Source organism: Arvicanthis niloticus, chromosome 15, assembly GCF_011762505.2.
Source record: "Arvicanthis niloticus isolate mArvNil1 chromosome 15, mArvNil1.pat.X, whole genome shotgun sequence".
NCBI classification, from domain to species: Eukaryota; Metazoa; Chordata; class Mammalia; order Rodentia; family Muridae; genus Arvicanthis; species Arvicanthis niloticus.
Genome location: NC_047672.1, coordinates 67020268 through 67041783, shown reverse-complemented (window position 1 = coordinate 67041783; position 21516 = coordinate 67020268). Strand labels below are relative to the sequence as shown.

At 36.3% G+C, this 21516-nt stretch overlaps 1 protein-coding gene across 6 annotated transcripts in view; it reads right to left on the bottom strand.

Moving 5' to 3' along the window:
- Nucleotides 1-8659: 8659 nt before the first annotated feature.
- The window catches only part of Cacna2d1 (calcium voltage-gated channel auxiliary subunit alpha2delta 1), a 395918-nt gene continuing 383061 nt past the window's right edge, over nt 8660-21516 (bottom strand). For all 6 annotated transcript variants that reach the window (XM_034518854.2, XM_034518855.2, XM_034518856.2 and 3 more), the window contains 7 exons: nt 20776-20928; nt 20623-20675; nt 18489-18544; nt 17745-17874; nt 15775-15884; nt 15362-15444; nt 8660-12605 (listed from right to left, as the gene is read on the bottom strand). In XM_034518854.2, coding sequence (XP_034374745.1) covers nt 12489-12605; nt 15362-15444; nt 15775-15884; nt 17745-17874; nt 18489-18544; nt 20623-20675; nt 20776-20928 — 702 coding nt within the window. In that variant the 3' untranslated portion in view covers nt 8660-12488. The remainder of the gene's footprint in view (nt 12606-15361; nt 15445-15774; nt 15885-17744; nt 17875-18488; nt 18545-20622; nt 20676-20775; nt 20929-21516) is intronic.

The following is a 21516-nucleotide window of genomic DNA, read 5'->3' as shown; positions in this document are numbered from 1 at the left end:
GAGTCCTATAGCTGAAAGGAGAAGTGGACACATTCCCCCATCTCCAACCCAGAAACTATCTCCCACTGATAGCCACTAGCAAATGAAAAGTTTTTTCCCAAGAGTCCTGCTGAGAAAACAAGCCACCCAGGCCCAGTGATAGATGCCCATCTCAAAATGAACTCAATGGCATCTTTGGAGTTTCCTAAAGTGTTAAGCCAGGGTATTGTTTTTTAAATTGTTCACCTCTCCTCTCACACCTTACAGGTCTTTTACATATATTTTATGGCTTCTGGATTTGTGTTTTTATGGGATTCGTGTGTGTGTGTGTGTGTGTGTGTGTGTGTGTGTGTGTGTGTGTGTGTGTCTCAGGGTCCACATTCATTTCTTGTGCTTTTTCTTTGGCTCTTTTCATAGTTTGGTTGTTTTTTTCCTATTTGATTTGTTTGATTTTGTTTTGCCTTATTTTATTTTGCTTAGACGCCTGCTTGATTTCTTAGGAAACGCAGAAAGGGTGTGTATCTCGATAGTTGGGAAGGCAAGGAGGAGTTGTGAGGAGTAGGGCAAGGGGAAAACCTTCTGAAGATATTGTACAGAAAACCAAAACTACTTTCAGTAAAAGAAATAAAGGAAGCTCCAGGCGTGTGGCAGCATTTGGGTTGTGCACTGAAGGGAAGCAGGTAACTGGAAGTTAGAAGGTGTGGTGAGAGATGTGTATTTAGCTGCTCAGATGCCAGTCAGTGTATGTGACCCAGAGGACCTGATATAATTTAGGTCGTCTTGGGGGAAAATGTACCTTTGTTATTTGGATGTAAGTGAGGGGTTGTGAGGTTGAATTTCCACAGGTCTGTTGCTAATTGCCATCCCATGCCTTCCTTCATAAGGCCGTTACATAGTCTGCAGGGAGCTACTGAGTATTTTTAAACAGGAAAAGAAGCAACCAGAAGTAAATTTTAGAAAGCTCAGTAACACAGAGGATAAGTAAAAGGGGTTAAAAAAAAGTCAGAAAATCAACTGGGAGCTGTTTAAATCATTTAGACAAAACTTTGAAAAAGAGTGTAGCATGAGACTCCCGTGATTGTGACGAATAAAGGGTATTTAATGGGTAGATGCACCATAAGAAGAACATTTAAATATTTTAACTTGTATAGTTTGGGTGACTTCACATCTCTCACCAGGTCCTGGGATGAAAATGTCAAAGGCAAATATGCTAAGACATGGATGGCCATTATCTTCCTGGCATGTTAAAATGTGATCTATATGTGAGATTCCTCTATATGTTTATTTGATGACAATTCCAACTTTGTACAAGAGATAAGAGACCTTGTGTTTTAATAGAACCAGACAGGCAAAGAGTTTTGCCTCAGAAAAATTCGGAAGCCAAAGAAGATAATCTTCAAATACCAGCCTTTAACACAGCTTAGATGAAAGAGCATAAACAAAGCAGATGTGTGAACCCAGGACTCAATTGGAATGTGTATCCAGGGAAGATGCAGAGTGATTTAACACACTGAGTTGGGAATGAGCAAAAAAAAAAAAAAAGTCGTCAAAAATAATTTCAGAAGACAGATAGAACTGACATTTTAAAAGACTGAGAACAAGTGAAAGAGAAACGTTGAAAAAATCTGAAATGTTTCACTAAAAGGAGCTAAGAACATGGGTGAAGGAACACATCTTTTTGAGAGAAACATGTATAGGACTCCAGTGAGGGATGTCTCTCTTCGCCAGTCCCAAGCTGTCAGCTGAGGTCGAATGACCTCCCAGCGTCCACAGCACGATTGGCCTTGCTGTTACTTCATCCTATCTGCTACACTCCAGATGTAAAATTGTTCCTGACATTTGGATGAAGACACCCAAGTCAGACTGCCTTCCCATCTGCCTTTCCCGTCTCAGTCACTAAGCCAAGCTGACTGTCTAAAATGTTTCACTATTGGGCTATTTTATGGCATAGACCTTTATGGTAGAAGTAATAACATTCTGGTTCATGCAGGACTTTCAAAAGAACATTCTTCCTTTAAATTCCTATGGCTAGTATTATGTTTGTTCCTCAGGATCATGTTCCAGGTTTTAGGTTATGACAATAACTATGCATTAGAAATTTTCTTAATATCAGTTTGTTCTGCTACTTCTGAAATAAGCAACAGTAAAATGATCATTCTTCTGAGGTAAGAAGTACAGGTCAGAGCAACTATTAGTACCTATTATCTTTATTTTCTTCAGATCTTGTGTGAGCAGACTAACCAGACAGATAAAGGAAAGGCAGCTGTCATAACATGTCCTTGTTGGGGATCTAGAATGTGCTTCTCAGAACTCTGATGCCAGAATCCTGAATTCTATTTGTTACATGGTTTCTTTTGCTACCATTTGTTGTGGAAGATATTTAAATCTCCAGCCCAAATATGACCAGTCAATGAAAACACGACTCAGTAATTATGAATGTATTCTGTAAGCCTAGATTGGGCAGATACCCTTACACTACTCTGTTCCCCAGCAATGAGACCCTTATAACTTGAGTATTTTCCAGACCCTGTGTCTGTCCTTCTACCTCTTGCTTCCCAGTCGTCCTCTCCTTCGTTGTCTTTCTCCTCCACTGTCTTCCTCCAGTTCTCCTTCAGTTGTCCTTTCCCTGCTCTCTTCTCACCAACCTTTACATCTCCAACTCTCCTTCCTCTGCCCAATCACTGGCTCTAATGAAGAAGAGGCAGCTGTCATAACATGTCCTTGTTGGGGATCTAGAATGTGCTTCTCAGAACTCTAATGCCAGAATCTCGAATTTCTATTTGTCACATGGTTTCTTTTGCTACCATCAGATTTTTTTTTTTTTTTTTTGGATCTATGGATTAAGTTGGGGAGGCAGATCTCTGAGTTCAAACCCAGCTTGGTCTACAGGATGAGTTCTAAGACAGCCAGGGCTACACAGAGAAACCCTGTCTCAAGAAACAGAAAAAAAAGGCAGACCGTAGACCGTATAAACTGCTTATTTTTAAGTGAGTCTTTAGGAATTTTGATTAGCTTTCTCTTTTATTAAGAAACAGTCACTATTTAATTCAATATGATATATAAAGAAAATGGACTTTCAAGTAATATCACTCCATGACTTTTATTCAAACTTTCACTATCATTTATCATAAGATTTAATTTGGTTGGCAAAGATATTAATAGAAATTTGTGGTTCAACTGTGTGAGGTACTTGGTATTATTGAACAGAAACAGAATGTCCTATAAAAGCAATCATCTCAATGGTGGTCCTGATTGCTGTCCACAATAAACCAGATGTTTAGTGATTATCAGCTGTGGGTATTTTCATAATCTAGATGAAAAGAGATAAATGAAACAATAAAATATAGCACCCCAGGGGACTGTGATTTTTATCTTTATTTGTTGAAAGTGCATTTAAAAGATGTGCTTTTAAAAACTGAATCAACAACTAGCACCTACATAGGGTTTTATAAGGAAAAAATGCAGAAACAACCTGCATCTGTATTGTTAAGGAGTATACTTCCAGGTAGTTGGAACACTGGCTGCAAGAAACATCAAGGATTATGAGTTAATGTTAGTGGAGCTTGGGTATCAATATTTAAAGCAAAAGGAGAGTGTCTACCAAAGGGTTTCCTAACACAGAGGGAATGCAGGGATGCATTCTTTGGCAGGACAGTCACTTACATTTATTTCTCATCATTGTATCTTCATAATCTATTCAAGTGCTATTTACAGTCTTTCTGAAGTACAGCCTTTTTTTTTCCTTGTTGGGTGTGGCCCACAAACCCTATACCCTACCACAGTCACCCTCTAATGTTTACTTAGTTTGAGCATTGCATTAACCTGGTGGCAAACCTTCGAATTTTGAAAGTATTTTAATCTCCAATACAAAAGTTCATGGAACCATTTCTTTCCTTTTAACTCTTCTCTCTCTTCTTGTTGTACTCTCACAGGTTTACATATTTCTTACCCTCCTTATGTCAGCAAGCAATGCCCCCAACTTTAGTCATCTCCTAATTGGTTTCTTCTTATGTAGGTGTTCTTTAGTAACCCATATTTCACAGAACAATGTCCTAAATGCAAATTTAATCTGCTGTTCTCTGCTTTCAAATAGTCAATGGTCTCAGAATACCCAAGCAGCATGTGTACTCCAGAGTAAAGTTCTGTCTCTTCTTTAATTTTTTCCCTCTAGCCTTACTGACTTCATTAAGATGGCTGGTGCCTTGCATGTGTTTATTGGCTTTCACAGACTCTTCTATTTGTGATAACATTTCCCTCATGCTGTTTTAAAGACAACGGAAAGACATCTCATAACCACACACATATATTCATATATATTCATATATATTCATATATATATATATATATATATATATATATATATATAATGAGCCATGAGCCAGAGGGGTCAAGAAGACCTACAAAATCAACTAACCTGGGCCCATAGGGACTCACAAAGACTGAACCACCAACCAAAAAGCATGCAGGGGAGAGACTTAGGTCCCCTACACATATGTAATGTATGTGCAGCTTGGGTTTCATGCTCCCTAACAGCAGGAACAGGAGATATCTCTGACTCTGCTGCTTGTCTTTGATTCCATTTCCCCTACTGGGCTGCTCCTCCATAGGAGAAGATGCATCTAGTCCCACTACAACTTAATCTGTCAATGGGTTGATATCTATGGGAGGCCTCCCCTTCTCTTAAGAGAAAGGGATGGAGGTGAGGAGAGCTGAGGTGAGTGGGTAAGACAGGGAGAACTCCGATTGAGGTGTAAAGCAAATGAATTAATGATAAAACCACCATTGTTTTCTTCTCTAGTTATTTAAAAGATATTCTATGTAAATAAATGTTAATTAACAAAAAGACTAAATTAATGTTTTGAATTAATAAAAATTAATAAAAATTAATGTGGTTAATGGATAGGATCTTTAAATATCCACATAAAATGACTATGATATCAGGAAGAAGACTGTGATAGAAAACATCCATATGCCTAATGGATGGCATTGCTTGCCACATTATGAAGTTTATATTAATTATCATAACTCAGTTAACATGACAACTCTGTAATGGTTTTTACCACTCATATTTATTTTGGGGGTTGAGAAAGTTGGGGCATAGAGACTTTATGAAACTCATCCCTGGGATGTAACTGGTAAGTCATAAAACTGAGATCTTGGTATAGGCAGTGGATTTCAACTGACCAAGCTTTACTAGATAGCTCTACCAATGAACACTAGGTGTGAGTAGCAAGATTATGAACTTTATGTATTGATTTAATAATAAATGCAAGAAAGTGAGAGGAGTAAGGTAATAACAACACGTAAATTTGCTAACATTTTATTTTGCTGACTGAAGAAGTTATTGTTACTCCTTCCATACCTGGAAAAAGGAATATCTTACTTCTTTTTAAGCTAATCAGGAAGAATATTATCTGGTAAGGGAAAGTCCCTTAAAATATAAGAATTTGGGATTGGAACCTGTGTTCAGTTTACTCCATTGTTATGTCAATGACCTGTTGAGATGGTCTTATAAGTAGTATCACTAAAAGCACCTACTTCAGTTTTTTTTTTTTTTTTTTTTTTTTTTTTTTTTTTTAAAGGTGCTAAGAGTGTCAGAGAAGGAAGGTGCTACATGTGATGAAATATCATTTAATTACTGTGGCCAGGATCTTATAATCCACTAATTGTCCCTCTTGTTTCCCCGTGAGGAGGCTTGAGATTTTCTTATTGGAAACTTCACTGTATAGCATAATACAAAAGTTCTTTTTAAGCCATTTGTCCTTGCCACAAAGTGATGGATTTCTTCTCTGATGTATTTTTTAAAGATACTAAACAATATTTCAAGTGAGCCAAATGATAGTATGATCTTTTTAATGCAGTGGTTTTTATTAATTCTTTGAGAAATGTCATATAATGTATTTTCATCATATTTATACTCACGGTTTCCCTTCTTCTTAATGCCTCAACCCCTCCCAACTTCCTGTCTCCTCCTCCCCCCCCCTTCTCTCACTCGCTCCTGCCATCCATATACTCCCATATACTCAAGAGTATGGGGTCATCCACTGGAGTGTGGTTACCCAGAAGCCATATGTTTTAGTGGTTCCTCAGTTAAGTGAGGAGGCTTTATCCTATCCTCCCTCCATGCTAGAATATTTATTGGCTAGATCTTGAGCAAGTTCTGTGTAGGCAACTACAGCAGCTTTGAATTCATGACTGTAGTTATGCTGTCATGTCCAGAAGATACTGTCTTACTAACACTAAGGATATTTAAAGGCAAAGAAAAGATATTTTATAACCATATATATGTGAAATATATATATGTATTTTGAACCATATATATAATTTTTAATATATGTTAAAAATATTATATATTTTTTAAAAGTTAAAACAGGGAATTAATGCTCTTCCCAGAAATAATCAGTTGCGAAATGAAAATTCCAGTGCCAGGTGTGGGATAACTATTCTTGACTTGTTGGTCAGGGGTTTTCCAGAAACCCTCCCAAATGTTTTGCCATTGTTCTTGCTTGCCTAACTAAGTTCAACAATAAGGCTCTATTGCTGAAGACAGTGTACATTTTGGTCACAGGACATGAAGAAATCAAGTTGATACTGAAGAGAAAGCTTGGTCCCCATTAAACCATTGCAGGAAAAGTCATCAACAATCTTACTTAGCTTTGAACTCAGCTGTGGATCACAATAATGACAGGCACTGTGAGTCATGCCTATGGGTACAATAGTGGCTTGAATATTATGGAGGTAAACAATAGACTTGGTTTGGATCTATGGTCCATACTACAGGAGAAAAGTCATGCCCTGCTACTACAAATTTGGCTTACTAGCTGTTTTCAAAAATCATGAGCCTCATGGATAAACTTACTACTATTATTTTTTACATAGTCAATGGACATAATATCAAACTATACCCTAAATTCATATCTCCATGCCATAGGTTAGTTAAAATCCCAGTCATAATCAGAGAATTTTCTTTGTGAAGATGATGGTTAACACAGACATTCACAACTGATCAAAGTGTGGAAGATAAGTGTCAGTGGAATGCTGAGCCACAAATGGGGCAGCTGTTAGAAGTTTTCAAAATATTTTGGATGAAAGTTACACACACATGAAGCAAATCAAACTTTGAAAATGCTTGTAAGTACATCTCTTATTAATTATAATTTATAATCAGATGCTTGAGTGAAGATGAATACTTTTAAAAATTCATTATTGGTGAGATAGACTAGGTTGTCTTTTTAATATATATATAAGGTAGAAGTATTTGAAGCATATAACTGTTGATAACTGCCATTTACTTTTGTTGACATTACTGTAATTGCTACAGACCTACTTTAATGAAACAAACTAATTATGACAGTACAATTAATTTCCTTCTTAAGTGATTATGTAAAGCAAATAGTAGATTTGCACAATACTAAATAAGGACCACTGAACTGCACACCAGCTTATAGGAATGTGTAGGCGCTGTGAAGATGAATAACAATTGCAAGAACCAAACTTTCAGAATAAAAAAATCAGTCAAACTTGCATTGATTAGGAACTCATTCCAACATTTTCAGTAATTCTATGAACTGAAGTTCAAAGATAAATTTCCTTACAGGTGTAAGATTCTAGGGGCCAATTAAACAGTGCAAAACAAAGAGATAAAGGAGTGGATTACAGATGTATGGAGTAGAAGAGTAATTGGGTTAATGGACAGTGGTAGGGATATGCTTGCTGTGTTTGTTTTAAATAGACATATTCTAAATGCATTTGCAGGTAGAAAGGATGAAGAAGCTGTAGAGAAAGAAATTGAAATAGCTTTGTAAAAGAGAGTGTGGGAGCCAGGTTCCCATGTGATAAGATGGAGAGGGACTAAGGAGACAGATGAAGGAAATGGGGGTCTCTGGGGAGTGCAAGGATGGACTTAGGAGATAAATTGGTGTCAAGTGAAGCCAGATGTTAAAAAACAAATGTTATTTACCTTATACATTTAAGTAGGTCTTATTTGACTGTTAAAATGCCTTGATCAGACATGGTAGTGAGATTTTTTGGTAATGTGGTCTCTACTCACATACAACAGTCAACTCTAATGCTGGAGCTATTGTTCTCTATTTTATGCAGTACTTCAGTGCAGAAAAGTAGGGAACAGATATTGTAGTAGCTTCCATACACAATCAGGCCTTTACTTCATGAGGTGAACAGAAGTGAAGCAAGCAGTAAATTAGTATACATATCCCTTTAAAGTACTTTGCATGGTATTTTAATCCCATGTCTAAGATTTGCCAATAACTTGGAGAAATGTGTATATTTAAGGTCTATCAAAGATATGCACATGTCAGATGTGATGTTTGCTCCAAGGTCTTTAAACACATCCAGAACCACTGTTTTCTCACTCTAGGAAATTGTCTTACTTATTAAGTGTATTAAACTCTTCAAAGTCTCAGAGGAGAATGCACAGTCAAGGAAGGTCAAGAATTATCATTTATTCATTCATGGGTGAGTTGAGGTCTGTGAGTGTCAAAGCATATTTCTGAAACCAAATTTTATTTCTGCAATCCAGAATTCTCTTCATCCAGACAAGAGACCTGCCTTTTTTTTTTTTTTTTTTTTTTGAGACCTGCTTTTTAAAAACATATGTATGATGGACTATTATCTCCTTCAACTGGATCTTTAAAAAAGGCAAAAACCCAAACTGCATGGCGACTTTCAATGATAAACTTTTATTCTGAATATACTGTTTTTGCACAAGATTTAACACAACATTTTCTGGGATTATAAATATTTTTTATAACAGTATTATACAAATTTTTACAAAATGTGTTCATCCGACTAGTTAATTTCCACAAAAGTGTCCAGAGAACATAATAAGGGGAGGAAAAAAAAATCTGTTGTTCACAAAAGCCACTTGGCGTTTTGCTTGCTGCACAATGAGCATTTCATGAAAAGAATCCCTAAAACATGATCCCACAGTCATACCGCACAAGGAAAGGACAGCTTTGCCAGGTCACACTGGAAACTCAGTTGGCATCTACACAGGACAGCATGCCAAGAGGCTCAGTGGAATTTCCATGGTTCTTTTTTATGAGAACTAGAAACAAGGTAGATGAAAACACCGGTAACAGCTAACTATTTCTGCAAAATTCTCGACATTTTCATCACCTGGCAGTTCTGTTTTAGTGATTTGCTCTTTACAGAAATGTACACTGAATGTTGACAATACCAACATTCTGCCCTGGTAAACAACACGAGTTCCAGCTAGTGATAAAATATTTGGAATTTGGGGCAAGTGGAAAAAAAAACATCACAAACTCCATTGTGTCTCGCTAGGTTAGACTCTATGCCTTTAGTTTTAAATTAAGATGTAGAATTTAAGCTTTGGTGACTCCAAGACAGGCGTTCAAATGAGATATAAAGTACAAGAGAGCATCAAATAAGCAAGTAACACTTGGGTTGCAAAGGTCACTTAAAAGGGATACTGCCTATTTGAACCCCATAAGGCCAGTTTTACAGTTAATAAAAGGAATATTATATATAGGAAAACTTACAAATGGCAGCAATGCTGTGGTTCCCAAGGTAAGCAATAATGCTTCAAGCATTAGAAACATGAAAAAAGACCATACTAAAATCTTGTAGGCCCAGGACCTAAAAATCTCTTCAATCAAACTTGCAAACTATGTCATGTTAAAAACCTGGTACAAATATGGACCACGATTGGTGTTTGGCAGTAATGCTGGTTGTTCAAATGAAGAAAAGATGAAACCATTTATGCAAAAATTCTTTTCTGCTACTCAACACCAATGCCGGACTTGTTTTGACTTTGTTTACGTGACAAAGTGCATTGAGCTACGTGAGTGGAGCAACAATTAACTAAGTAAAAACAGTTTAAAAGCTTTTGAAAATGATCGTTTATATAGTTTTCTTTTTGGAAATAACAGACTACACTATTTTTTGTCAACAGAATTTGCAGAAAAATGTGAAATTTAATGTAGTAATTTTGATGGGATGAGTGTTACTGTCATTAAAAAATATGTGAAAGCACAAATATTCGTAAGCAAATTTTAGTCAGAGGGTGTGTTTGTGCCCAATTTGTTACCATGTATACAGTTGTAAAGATGTAGAACTCAAACCAAACAGGGCTCTGCCAAGAGACGCCAAGTTCAACAGCGATTCAGACAACAATAATTTCATACATAGTCAATACACTTTAAACATAATTTAAGGTAGGTTGTTGTTTGCCAGAAGCAATTCAATGTTTTTTTATGTGCATCACTTATATGTACAAACTAGCAGTTCCCTTCCCCAACATCTGCATGATTTAAAATAGCCTAGCTAAAGATAATAATATGTTTAAGTAATTAACAAACAGCATGACTTAAACATATTTCCTCTACCTTTACACCGCCTTCTTTTCTAAAACGTGAACAGCAGTTATGAATAGATTAAAAAATGACAACGTATTAGAAGTGGTGACTGATGTAATTTCTTTGGACAATTGTTGGCAGAGTGACTCTGATTGCCCTTCCCTCCCTTTTGAGTTAAAGCAAAATATTAACTTACAAAATGTACACAAATGTTACTTAGGATAGCATGGTGGTAGGAAGAAGTTACAGTGGATGCAAAGCTATAAACCCAAACAATAAACTATGTTAAAGAGTTGGCTGCAATGTTGATATATGGAGCATATTAAAGTATGCTAGAGAATGTAAATAACTCAGAGGGGAAAATGACATATATATATATGAAAGTGTCCAGCATATGCACACACCAATACTTGGCATGTTTAACTAAAAAGAAAAGAAAATTTCATTTACCATAAAAAATATATGTATACTTTCAGCTTACAGTAAAATTATTCTCCCTAGACACATTCATTGTTTTTACCCATTCTTCAAATACTGTTTATTCCTGAAAATAATTTTTAGAAGCATAAATAAAGTTTTGCTACCATATTAATCTATAATGGAATTTCTGATCTACTACACAAATGCTTTTCACCAAGGAGGCTGTATAAAAACAAATTTTATTATTCACAATCAAGTGTTCATGTGCATACACATAGATTCAAGGTTTCCTATTTGTTCAGGTTAATGTAAAAACCCTCATGAAGTTGTATTGGAAATTTGGTCATATGATCATACCAAAATGGAGGGACAGAAGCAGCAAGAGCAGCAGTTTTTAGATTGTACATGCTACTATTGAAACGAACAAAGAGGAAACCTAGGATAAATCTTCATTGAGAACGTATATGTACCTTTCAAAAAATAAATGTGTTAAATCTGATTTATGTACTTAAAATATCTGTACATAGGTTTTTCAGGCAAAAGCATGAGTCTGTATAAAATCCATGAACTCTCATTTCGCCGTCTGCCTAACCCAGCCATTCGGCATTTACATTGCACAGTATATTCAGAGTAGTTTAACAACATGTTAAGGATGACTTAAGTGCATGTACACTGCAAGATTCAGATTCTTACATGACAATAATGTCACCCAGTTAACTTGTCAATGGACTATACTCTACAGTAAGAAGAAAAACAAACCAGAAAGTTAAAATAGCAGCAGCATCATGCAAAATACCCTTGGCAACCCAAGTTCATTAACCACAAGGAAACATTTCCCCTCCCCCCAACAAGCTTCTCTTAGAGCGTGTTAAATATCTGGCTAGCACTACATGACTTTACCGTGAACAAAAGGGACATTACATCACGCAGTTAAGGGCTTACACTTATGAGGCAATGTATCATGGATTCCAATTTCACCCACAAGCACCTTTAGCTCCTTCCTTCCTTCCTTGGTTTCACACCAGTACTTCATACCTTACCCAAGTTCAACTGGTCACAGTTGTGTCATACCTTACCCAAATTCAACTGGTCACAGTTGTGTCATACCTTACCCAAATTCAACTGGTCACAGTTGTGGGGTTTTTTGGCAGAGAAGTCATTCTTTTATAAGGCATTTTATTCATGGCAATTTTTTTTTGGTAGAAAATTAGCCATTAGTTTGTATTTCATCAGTTTAAACCAATGTGTTTTCTCCCTCCCTCTCTCTTTGTTTAATAACTACTCACAGCAGGAATTACTTTTGAACAGCAAATAAGTGAAGGCAAAAATATCATTGGCCCTCACTCACTAGGGCTTTCTTTTTTTTCTTCTTCTTCTTGGTAAAACTGCAGCAAGTTGAAATTCTAGGTCAAAGTCAAGACCACTTCTTTTCATAAGGCCTGCGTGGGGGAACCTTTTACACGTAATCTCCAACAGTGCAACAGTGAACTCCCAAACCTCCCACAGAGAACACGTAGAGTTTTGCTTTGATGTTAGACATAGATGATGCAGCATATTCACACAAGTTTCAGTTTCCAACACCCTGACATGCAGCCAGCGATGGTCAAGAATCTAAGTCTTACAGTTACTCATGGTACAGGCCCAGCTAAGGTTCTGTATCGCTTCTTCAACGGACTCTATTTTAATGTAACTGAGAGCTCATGTTTTGGCAGGGCTTGGAATTTAGTTACAGATCTGGGGTTTAGAAGGTCACAATAGGTAGTGTCTGCTGCCAGATACCAGCCAAAGGAGTATAAATTGGAGTCCAAAGATTGACCATAAGGAAGGATTTAATCCAGAAACACCACCACAGTCGGTATAATCCTCCTGTTAGGAATAAAAACAAATAAATAGTATAATTATCTGGAATAAACATGGAACAAAGCAGCTTTCAGATTAATTCATATTCAGTCCACCTTTGAACTTACCTAGTAAAAGTGTTCTACCTGAGACTGAAGTAATATTTACCTAGATTTCACTGTGCAGAAATTGCTTTATAGTGGTCTCCTCTCTAGCACCATTTGCAAATGTTTGAAATTCTGATAATGCTGAAGAAAGCTAATAATAATGAATTATTTGGATCCACAAACTACTAATTGAAAACTTCACTGTCATGATGAAAAGAATCCTTTATATTGATAAAAACAAGAAATAAAAATCCATTTCCCATGTTTCTGACATTTACAGGTGAATTTATATGCTACATGGAGCACCCTGACTTTAGGAATTTTAGTAAAATGAAAAATAATGTATTTGACATTGAAGCTATTCATGGAAATTTTGAAAACATATAGTGCAAACAAAGAAGTAAGCTGAAAAGACGTCACACTTATACATAGAGCCATGCAGTGTCCCAATAAGTGCCAAGAACACACCTACTGGAGTCTTCACAGAGCAGTAGTAGCTCAATTGGATCCCCAAAACCCAGTCATTCTTTACCGTTCATTTCCAGGTTTCATATTCTACAACATTTCCCACAGTTTAACATTCCTCCTACTGAACTGAATTTAATAAAGAGTCATGTTCACTCATTCTCATAAGCATCGTTTAGAATTTGTCGATCCAAGCCAGCGGTAGTGCCTCCCGCCTTTAATCCTAGCACTGATGAAGCAGATGTAGGTGAATCTCTGAGTTCAAGACCAGCTTGATCTACAGACATCCTTGAGTTTCAGGACATCCAGGGCTATGAAACCCTTCCTCACAAAACAAAACAAAAACAAAAATAAACAAAACAAAACAAAACAAAAAACAAAGAATTCATTGTTTCAAGGTTCATCTTCCATGGAGTGAAATAGGTTAGATAAATAAATTTAGGTGTTCTTGTAGAACAACATTACAGAGTCTAAACTCTTCAAGACTTGGGATGATCTGCTTACTTCCCTGCCAGAGAGGAAATTTCTACTTGCAGCTGAGTAAACTGAGTAAACTTGCAGCTGATTAGTTAACTGGTTAGACAATCAGTTCTTACCTTATTGGCATCTCAGGGCAACCCAATGCTATAATAAGTGTTCCCGTGGCTAGCACGCCTCCAGTTTTTCTGGAAACGTGTTTGGTCTTCTCCTGCTCATTTTGAAGGAACAGGAGAAGTTCCTTTTAGGTTCTCTAAATAAGGAGCTATCCCTAAGTTTAGTTTCTTCCTGTCACTTTTTCTAAAAGTATATATATATATATATATGTATATATATATATATATATATATATACATATATATATATATATATATCATACTTTTGTGAGACTGCCTAATAGACCACCTCTCACTCAAGAGGCTATTAATAAAAACATCAACTGGGAATTGTTTTCGTTCTCCCTTAACATCACTAATTAAAGGAGAAGTATCCAAAACATAGTTTACAGTTCACAATTGCATTCATGTGATGGCCTTTAGGGTTCGCTTCATAATACCATCCATACAAATGGCTAATGTCTCTACTGGCAGATGGGATGAAACAAGTATTAGTAAACTTCATTCTCCCCAACTAGAACATGGGCCAATTAATTGCCCAAAGATCACAATAATTTAAAGAAAATTTAGACAATTTAGAAATAATGCTTTTCTAAAAAAATATTCTGAGTATTATGTTGTTATCATTTTGTTTTTCTGAATTATAACTATGCTATTTCCTTCAGACAACATATAACTGCTGATTACAACCAAGAATAATGGTTCACTTTTAAATTTAGGTAAATCTGTATTTTGGAGTAGATTCTTCAAAATTATCCTTTCAGTGAAAACATACCCCTAATACAGTCATTGGTTTTCTTAATTTTTAAAGAATATTTTTCTTTAATTCTAACTTCATTAACCTATGCATTGTGTGATTGTGTCACCTATATTAGACATGACAAGTGCCTCCTTGACTCAGAGAATCTATTGTCACATCCCAGAACCCTCATATGTTGGGCTCATTAACTTTTCTCTGGATGGAAGAGGGGGAACTGAGGAAGCACATGAGACCCTTCCTTTCCTGGAGCATCAGTTAACAACTGTTAGGAAGAAGAGGCTTTTGGAAGTTGGCCATATGTTGCCTACATTCCTGTCGATAACTGAAATAACCCCATTGGTTCACCAAGCTATACTCAGGAGGGATCATTACGGCAAGAGCCATACGTTCACACATATGCCAAAATAGCTGATACATTCAAATTGTCTTAAACTGTGTCACAGTCATATGGGTTTAGTGCCTTGATCAAAAGATTTCTGTCTTATAAGAGACTAGTTAAGACAAGACTTTTACATCAGGTTGTAAATTCATCTTTGTGACTTTAATCTGTGTTGATGAGAATAGGTAGTTGGTGAGTGAATTATCTGTAATGAGTGACAGTATTCTGGGGCCCCTAAACAACTCTTTGAGAAATGGTTTGACATGAGCAGGCTTCTAGAAAACATGAAAGATAGAATTAATGGTAGAGAGAACGGATCTGTGTTTGGAAGTCCCATAGTAGGAAAGACAGAAGAAGCAACCCCTAACTTTAGGTTAACTATGAAATCTACTAGGGACATATTAAATGAAAACATATCTCCTAGACTCCTTCTGGAGGATGACTATTAATCAAGACTTTAGTGCATTAAAAACCCTTACCAGCACATTGTTATCAAAGCAGACATCTGGTCCTTTTCGGTATCTGGGCTGCTTAACCATGTCACAAGGATCGGGACCATCAGCTAAGGAGGGTTGTCAAGGAACAGGTGTAACTTCTTCTCCACATGGTTCAAAAGTGCAATGACATATATTTATATCTGAAATCAATCAAAACCTACCTATGCCAATGCTCACACCCAACAGAACCAGCTCAAGTATGAGGGACTGAGAGAGTAAAAAAGTTTGAATTAAATTTTCCCATAATTCCCAAATAATGTGGTCAGTTCTGCCCTTCAAACCAAAATTTTAGTACTGCGATATTTTTCTCTATATGAGCATTAACAGGGTGACAGACTTAAATATTCATTGTTTTAAGGTGGTCTGTTCCAAACATCTCCAGTGTCAAAGGATACATGTCTGTTCCGCTTGCATGAGCAGCCGGGTGTCACATGGGCATGTCCCTTTGCTCTCCACCATTATGAATACTAAGTTGGTGTTCATAAGTTTTTCTACATGAAAAATCCTGCAAAATATACGTTAGAGGAGCTCATTAAGGGGAAACTACCTTTTGGAAATAGATGGAAATTATTCTAAGATTCTTAGTTACTGCAAAGAAAGATAAAAACATTTATTGAAAAATGAATCACCATCCAGGAAAAATACACACACACACACACACACACACACACACACACACACGTGTAAATTGAAGAGCACCATGTTTTTACACATTGTATTAACATAAATACGTTATTCCCTCTCAAAAATATTTTAAAAATTAAGGTCATATCAAAAATATCTTCTATTAAAACTTTTAAAGTTGTTAGTCCTAATTACGAAAATAGTACTATTTAGTTACGGTCCAAATTCCTAAAAGTATTTAAATTTCAATTTTCAGGAAATGGTGACATTTATCACTGGCAATATACCAAGAATCCTTTACTTTGCAAGTAGCCAAAGTAGAAAAAAAAGGGGACAAAGCACATTATTAAACTAATTTCAGAATAAAGTGCAGATCAATGTTCCTAACACACTTTCTCTGTTTTTTGTTTACCCAATATGGTAAAAAAAAGTTTTAAAAATGTGACATAAAACTTTAATTAAAATTTAAATAGGTGCCCATACTTTGAAATGTACTTTTCAGAGCTCAGATATGCAGTTGTTTCGTTTTCCTTTGAAATCAATATAAAAATATAAATATATGACCTAATTTTTCTTTACCTTTTTTAAAAGCAGAGGAATTTTACTGACTTTTCCTTTTAACTGGGGAAACAACATAGAATTACTCTAGTGACATTGTGCCTTTAAGTGGTCTGTGAGATGAATCTCTGCCCTCCTGGTTCTGCATGCACACACTGCTTTTACTGCACTATTGGTACAAAGTCACGGTGCTGTGTGAATGTTCTAGAAGCAGATGACCTATGCTGCCGCACAATTTTCTAAATCTAAAGCCCTGTAGACTCAGTTTTAAATAACGTGATCCTTATCCAGAATAGTTCCCTTTATATTCATCTTCAAAACTCTGCCTTCTTGAAAACATAGTTTACACAATCAAGTCACAAACTCACTCATCATGTTTATTGGTTACGTCCTTGGAGTAAAGAGTAGTTATTGTAATTGTTATAGACTAACTGTTTCAACTCCCAGCACCTAGCCTGGTACTTTCAGAATCTTGGCTTACCTTACCTCCTTTGGTTTCTTTTCTCTGTTAACATTCTTCTTGAAAAACTTGGCCTCCATCTCTAAAACACCCCTCTGAATTTTTTAAACTGTGTCTCAAGGACCTCATAACCTAGATTAGCAGTTTCCTCAGACCTTCTAAACCCCCCATTTTGCTTTTCTTTTCTATCCCATCATAGACAAGTGCATTTTCTCTACCTTGCAAAACATTTTAATGATATTTTATGAATGTTAACATTAATCATGACCTTTGAAGATACGTTCTTCAGAGACTTCAATTTCAAATCAAAAGTAACATTCAATTTTTCATGTCAGAGAAGAGTAAACATATAAACGATGATGCCTCTAACTTTTTACGATCCTCCTTAATTATCGCACATGACAGAAGTGTTATTTGATTGAAATTATTATCACAAGTAAAATCTATATTATGAAATTTCTAATATTGATCTTGTTTATAAAAATGCATTCAATTTTCTCCATTCATATTAGAATCAGAGGCTCTACCATTTAACTGTAGCTAAAACAATTTCAGGCTATCAAATCTTATGAGACCTATAAAAAAACAAGTTCTGAGATTTTTAGCTTAAAACAACTATTCCTCTCTGACTTTCTGAGCATCTTCTTTATATTCTGTGATTATGACAGGCCTGAATGCTGTCCTTAGTAAACAAGGACTACTTCACACAAAGACCCAGAGTACCTGGAACAATTTCCACAGTCCAGTAAACCACTGAATGATTTAGTATCGTTCTTGAAGAAGTACTGTGTTTGTTCTGTGATGCAGCTCTGCTTAGACAGGGTGGCCGTGAAGTCGTCTTCCTCCATCTCAACTGTGGGAGGAAAACAAAGACCATCACCACCAGGAGACACGGAGCTTCCTAGAATCACTTGTCATAGGGACAAAGTTAACGCACAAAGACATTTTATGGCAGGTTGGTTTACTATTGAGTAACTGCCTGTTTGTCATTAAAAGGTGCCTGCAAAGGTTCGGAGTTAGAAATTAATATTTAGGCTAGAACTTTCAGGTCAATGTGAACTACAGAACTTTGTGAATCATAGGAAAATAAAAGTTTCAGTGTATCAAAATTATTGGTTTGATGGTCTCTGTTTCTCATTTACCCATATGCACGTGTGTGTGCACACACACTTATTCTCATTCTCTCTCTCTCTTATTGGTTTGATGGTCTCTGTTTCTCATTTACCCATATGCACGTGTGTGTGCACACACACTTATTCTCATTCTCTCTCTCTCTTATTGGTTTGATGGTTTCTGTTTCTCATTTACCCATATGCACGTGTGTGTGCACACACACTTATTCTCTCTCTCTCTCTCTCTCTCTCTCTCTCTCTCTCTCTCTCTCTCTCTCTCTCTCTCTGAGTTTGCTACACTGACAAAAGAAAAATGGACTTCTGTGCCGATGACCTCATGTGCTCACTGACATACCTGCCTCAAGGAGCCGTGGAAATGTCAAACTCAAGAGCAGCTGCTGGAGAATAGACCTGAAATTTTAAACGAATAATTGAGAAACATCTAGAAGTTCTTTGTTACAATACTTTACATGAAGATACTTAGCAGTTCTGCATGCACAAATATATACATACCTCATTTTATCATTTTTAGAAAAACATAGTTTAATAGAAACTTTAAGACATTTTGCATAATTCTTGAGTTGAGAAAAATGTTATACCTTTGACTCTAATTAGCAAAAGATTCGTGAATTCATTAAATCAAAAGTTTTGAGACCAAAGGAGGGATGTGCAAGGGCGCAGAAACCTAGTAAGTAATATAAAGTGCAGAAGTGTTCACTCTATGGGGAAGAATGTCTACATTTGGTCTGTAAACTTTTTTATCCTGAATTTCCTTTTTATTTTAGTTATTAAAACTCTATAATCTGAACTTCAGGCTTGAGCTTAACTAGTAACATGGCATATATAAAGTTATATACAGAAATACAACATATTTTAATTTTATAATAAATGGTAATTGAATCAAGTTTTCCTACATAATATCCTAGAACTGAATTTAGTTAAGGGGCAAGAACAGAAAGATTCTAGCCAGAAAATAGTATTCCAGGATTAGTATGATATAAGAAATATTTACTTATATCAACATACAAATAGCACTATCATATTGTCAAAAACATTTTTCAAAAATGGGACTTTTAAAAATTGAAATATTTTTGTTATTTTAGTAAAAATAATATAAACTCGGTTTTATCACTCAAATGCTTAATACTCAATAGATATTATAGATTAATAAACATGGAATAAGGCTGAACCAGTTCAGTAGCATGAGGTATAAACCCAAAAATACAGGCCAGACAGGAAACAAGCAGAGAGACGAGGAAGGAGAGAAGGGATCCTACACACAAGAGGAGGCTGAGAGAGTTGGGTGATCAGAATGTGATTTCCATACTCCTGCAGATTCCCACTCTGTCTCTCAGCGGGTTACATGTTTGAACGTCACAGGTAGAAGCGAATGGTGGATGGAGAGGATGGAGAGAGTCATCCACAGGATGAACAGGAGACACTTCAACCTGAGGCTTCTGACACTTTGCCCATATTATATTAATGGCAAAAGGTAGAAAATTTGTTACCATCTTTGAATTGGATGAATATGACCGTATTTGCATAATAAACATAATTATCATGTCTTATAGAGAAATACATTTAGAATTTAAGGATTAATTTTAATATTCAAAGACACAAATTGAGAGTTCTAGCTGGATCACAAAATAATCCAGTCAAAAACCCATGCCCAGAGAGAATATAAACCCTGGGGAAATTTTCTTACTGTTGTATAACTAAATTCACACGAGGGCAAACTCTTTTTGGCATCTGTGTTGATATTCACAGACAATTTTTGTTCTTAGCCTTAATTAAAAATGCTACTCCTCTTTACCATGAATTACAGTGATTGCTAAACACTCAAGGTGCTATGCAGGCTACTTATATTACCTTCTCTTGAGTTTAGGAAATTCCATGGAAGAGGGGACTTAAAAGAATCTAACAGCTGGAAAACAGAAAGAAGTTCTACAATGTGCTGTCTCTTGGGCCTGGCATAGCCATGGCAAACACAAACTCATAGTAACTGTGGTGCCAACACAGGGCCTGCAAAAGACTGGACCTGCTGGAAACTAGTCAGGTTAGAGGAGGGATCTTTGGGTTCCAATATGCATACTGAGGTATTGGTTGCAGACAGATTATGGGAGAAAAAGTGTCATTACCTTCTGATGTGTACCCACTGGCAAGCTCATCCGGTGCTACTGGATAGTTCCATATCCATGAGCTCTCAGATGGCCTTGGTGAACTCAGTGGACCACAAACAAAATGATGGTAAGATGGCTAAGTGATTTGTAGGGGGGAGGATAGGCTCATAGGGGTGGAAGGCAAATAAAACATGGACTCAAAATGCATTCCATACATATAAGAAATCCCCAAGAATAAATGTTAACTTAAATATTTCTAACATGTTCACAGGAAAGGAAAGAATGATACCCACAACATAACTCACCTGTCAAAAAATACATATTTTAATGACATTTTTTCCTTGATACAAAAGCAAACTCTTGACTTACCAGGCAGCAGCAGTGGCCCACCAGCCAATCTGTAGTATGTCTGCAATTGATGGCTATAAGATACAAAATTTAAATCAAGAGTTCATTATATTGGTCTGCACTGGTGTAAGTGCACTCCTGAGAGGAGATGGTTCAACTGTGGGTTTTACTGACCACGTATGCTGAACGATGTCCTGCCCCTTGCTTTGGTGCTGCCCCTGGATCGCACACCGACTGATAGTCATATGATTTATTGAATGCATAAAGTGATATATTAACCAGGTGTCTCATCATGCTTGGGTCAATCTCTCCAAAAAAACGTCCAATCTGGAAAAGACATAGTTGGTGTTTCAATTTTAAAATGACCTTAATACCTGAACTATAAAATGGGGAAAAACACAGTATAAGAAACTGAAATGGAAAACCAATTTGTAATTTAAGCAAATGACAACCTGCCTCTGCCAATGTTCAAGAATCAAGATTAAGTTAGGGTCTCTCCTTTTTCAGGGGCTCTACTGGAGAATTATTATGTTTGTGGGAGGAATGGACATCTAACCCATACCTAAGCACAAGAAGGTCACAATTAGATATCCTCTGGTGAAGAGACTGGGGTTAGAAGCAGAAAATCAGGGAAACAGTTCCTTGGGTAAAAATGCCAAGAGATAGTGATAGTTAATAATGTTTAATTGTATGCCAGAAATCAACAAAGGGTACATTTTGGTTCTCTTCCTACACAAAGTAACTAAGATGGCAGATACTTGAACTGGCTTGACTTATAGTAATAACCATGTACAAAAACATCTTATACCCCATAGCTTTCAGTAAACATTGTCAGATGAAGTGAAGAGTTCTCTACATGAGAACTCACTCAGTGGGCTGTGCCCTGAACTGGGAGCCTCAGAGAAAGGAACAACC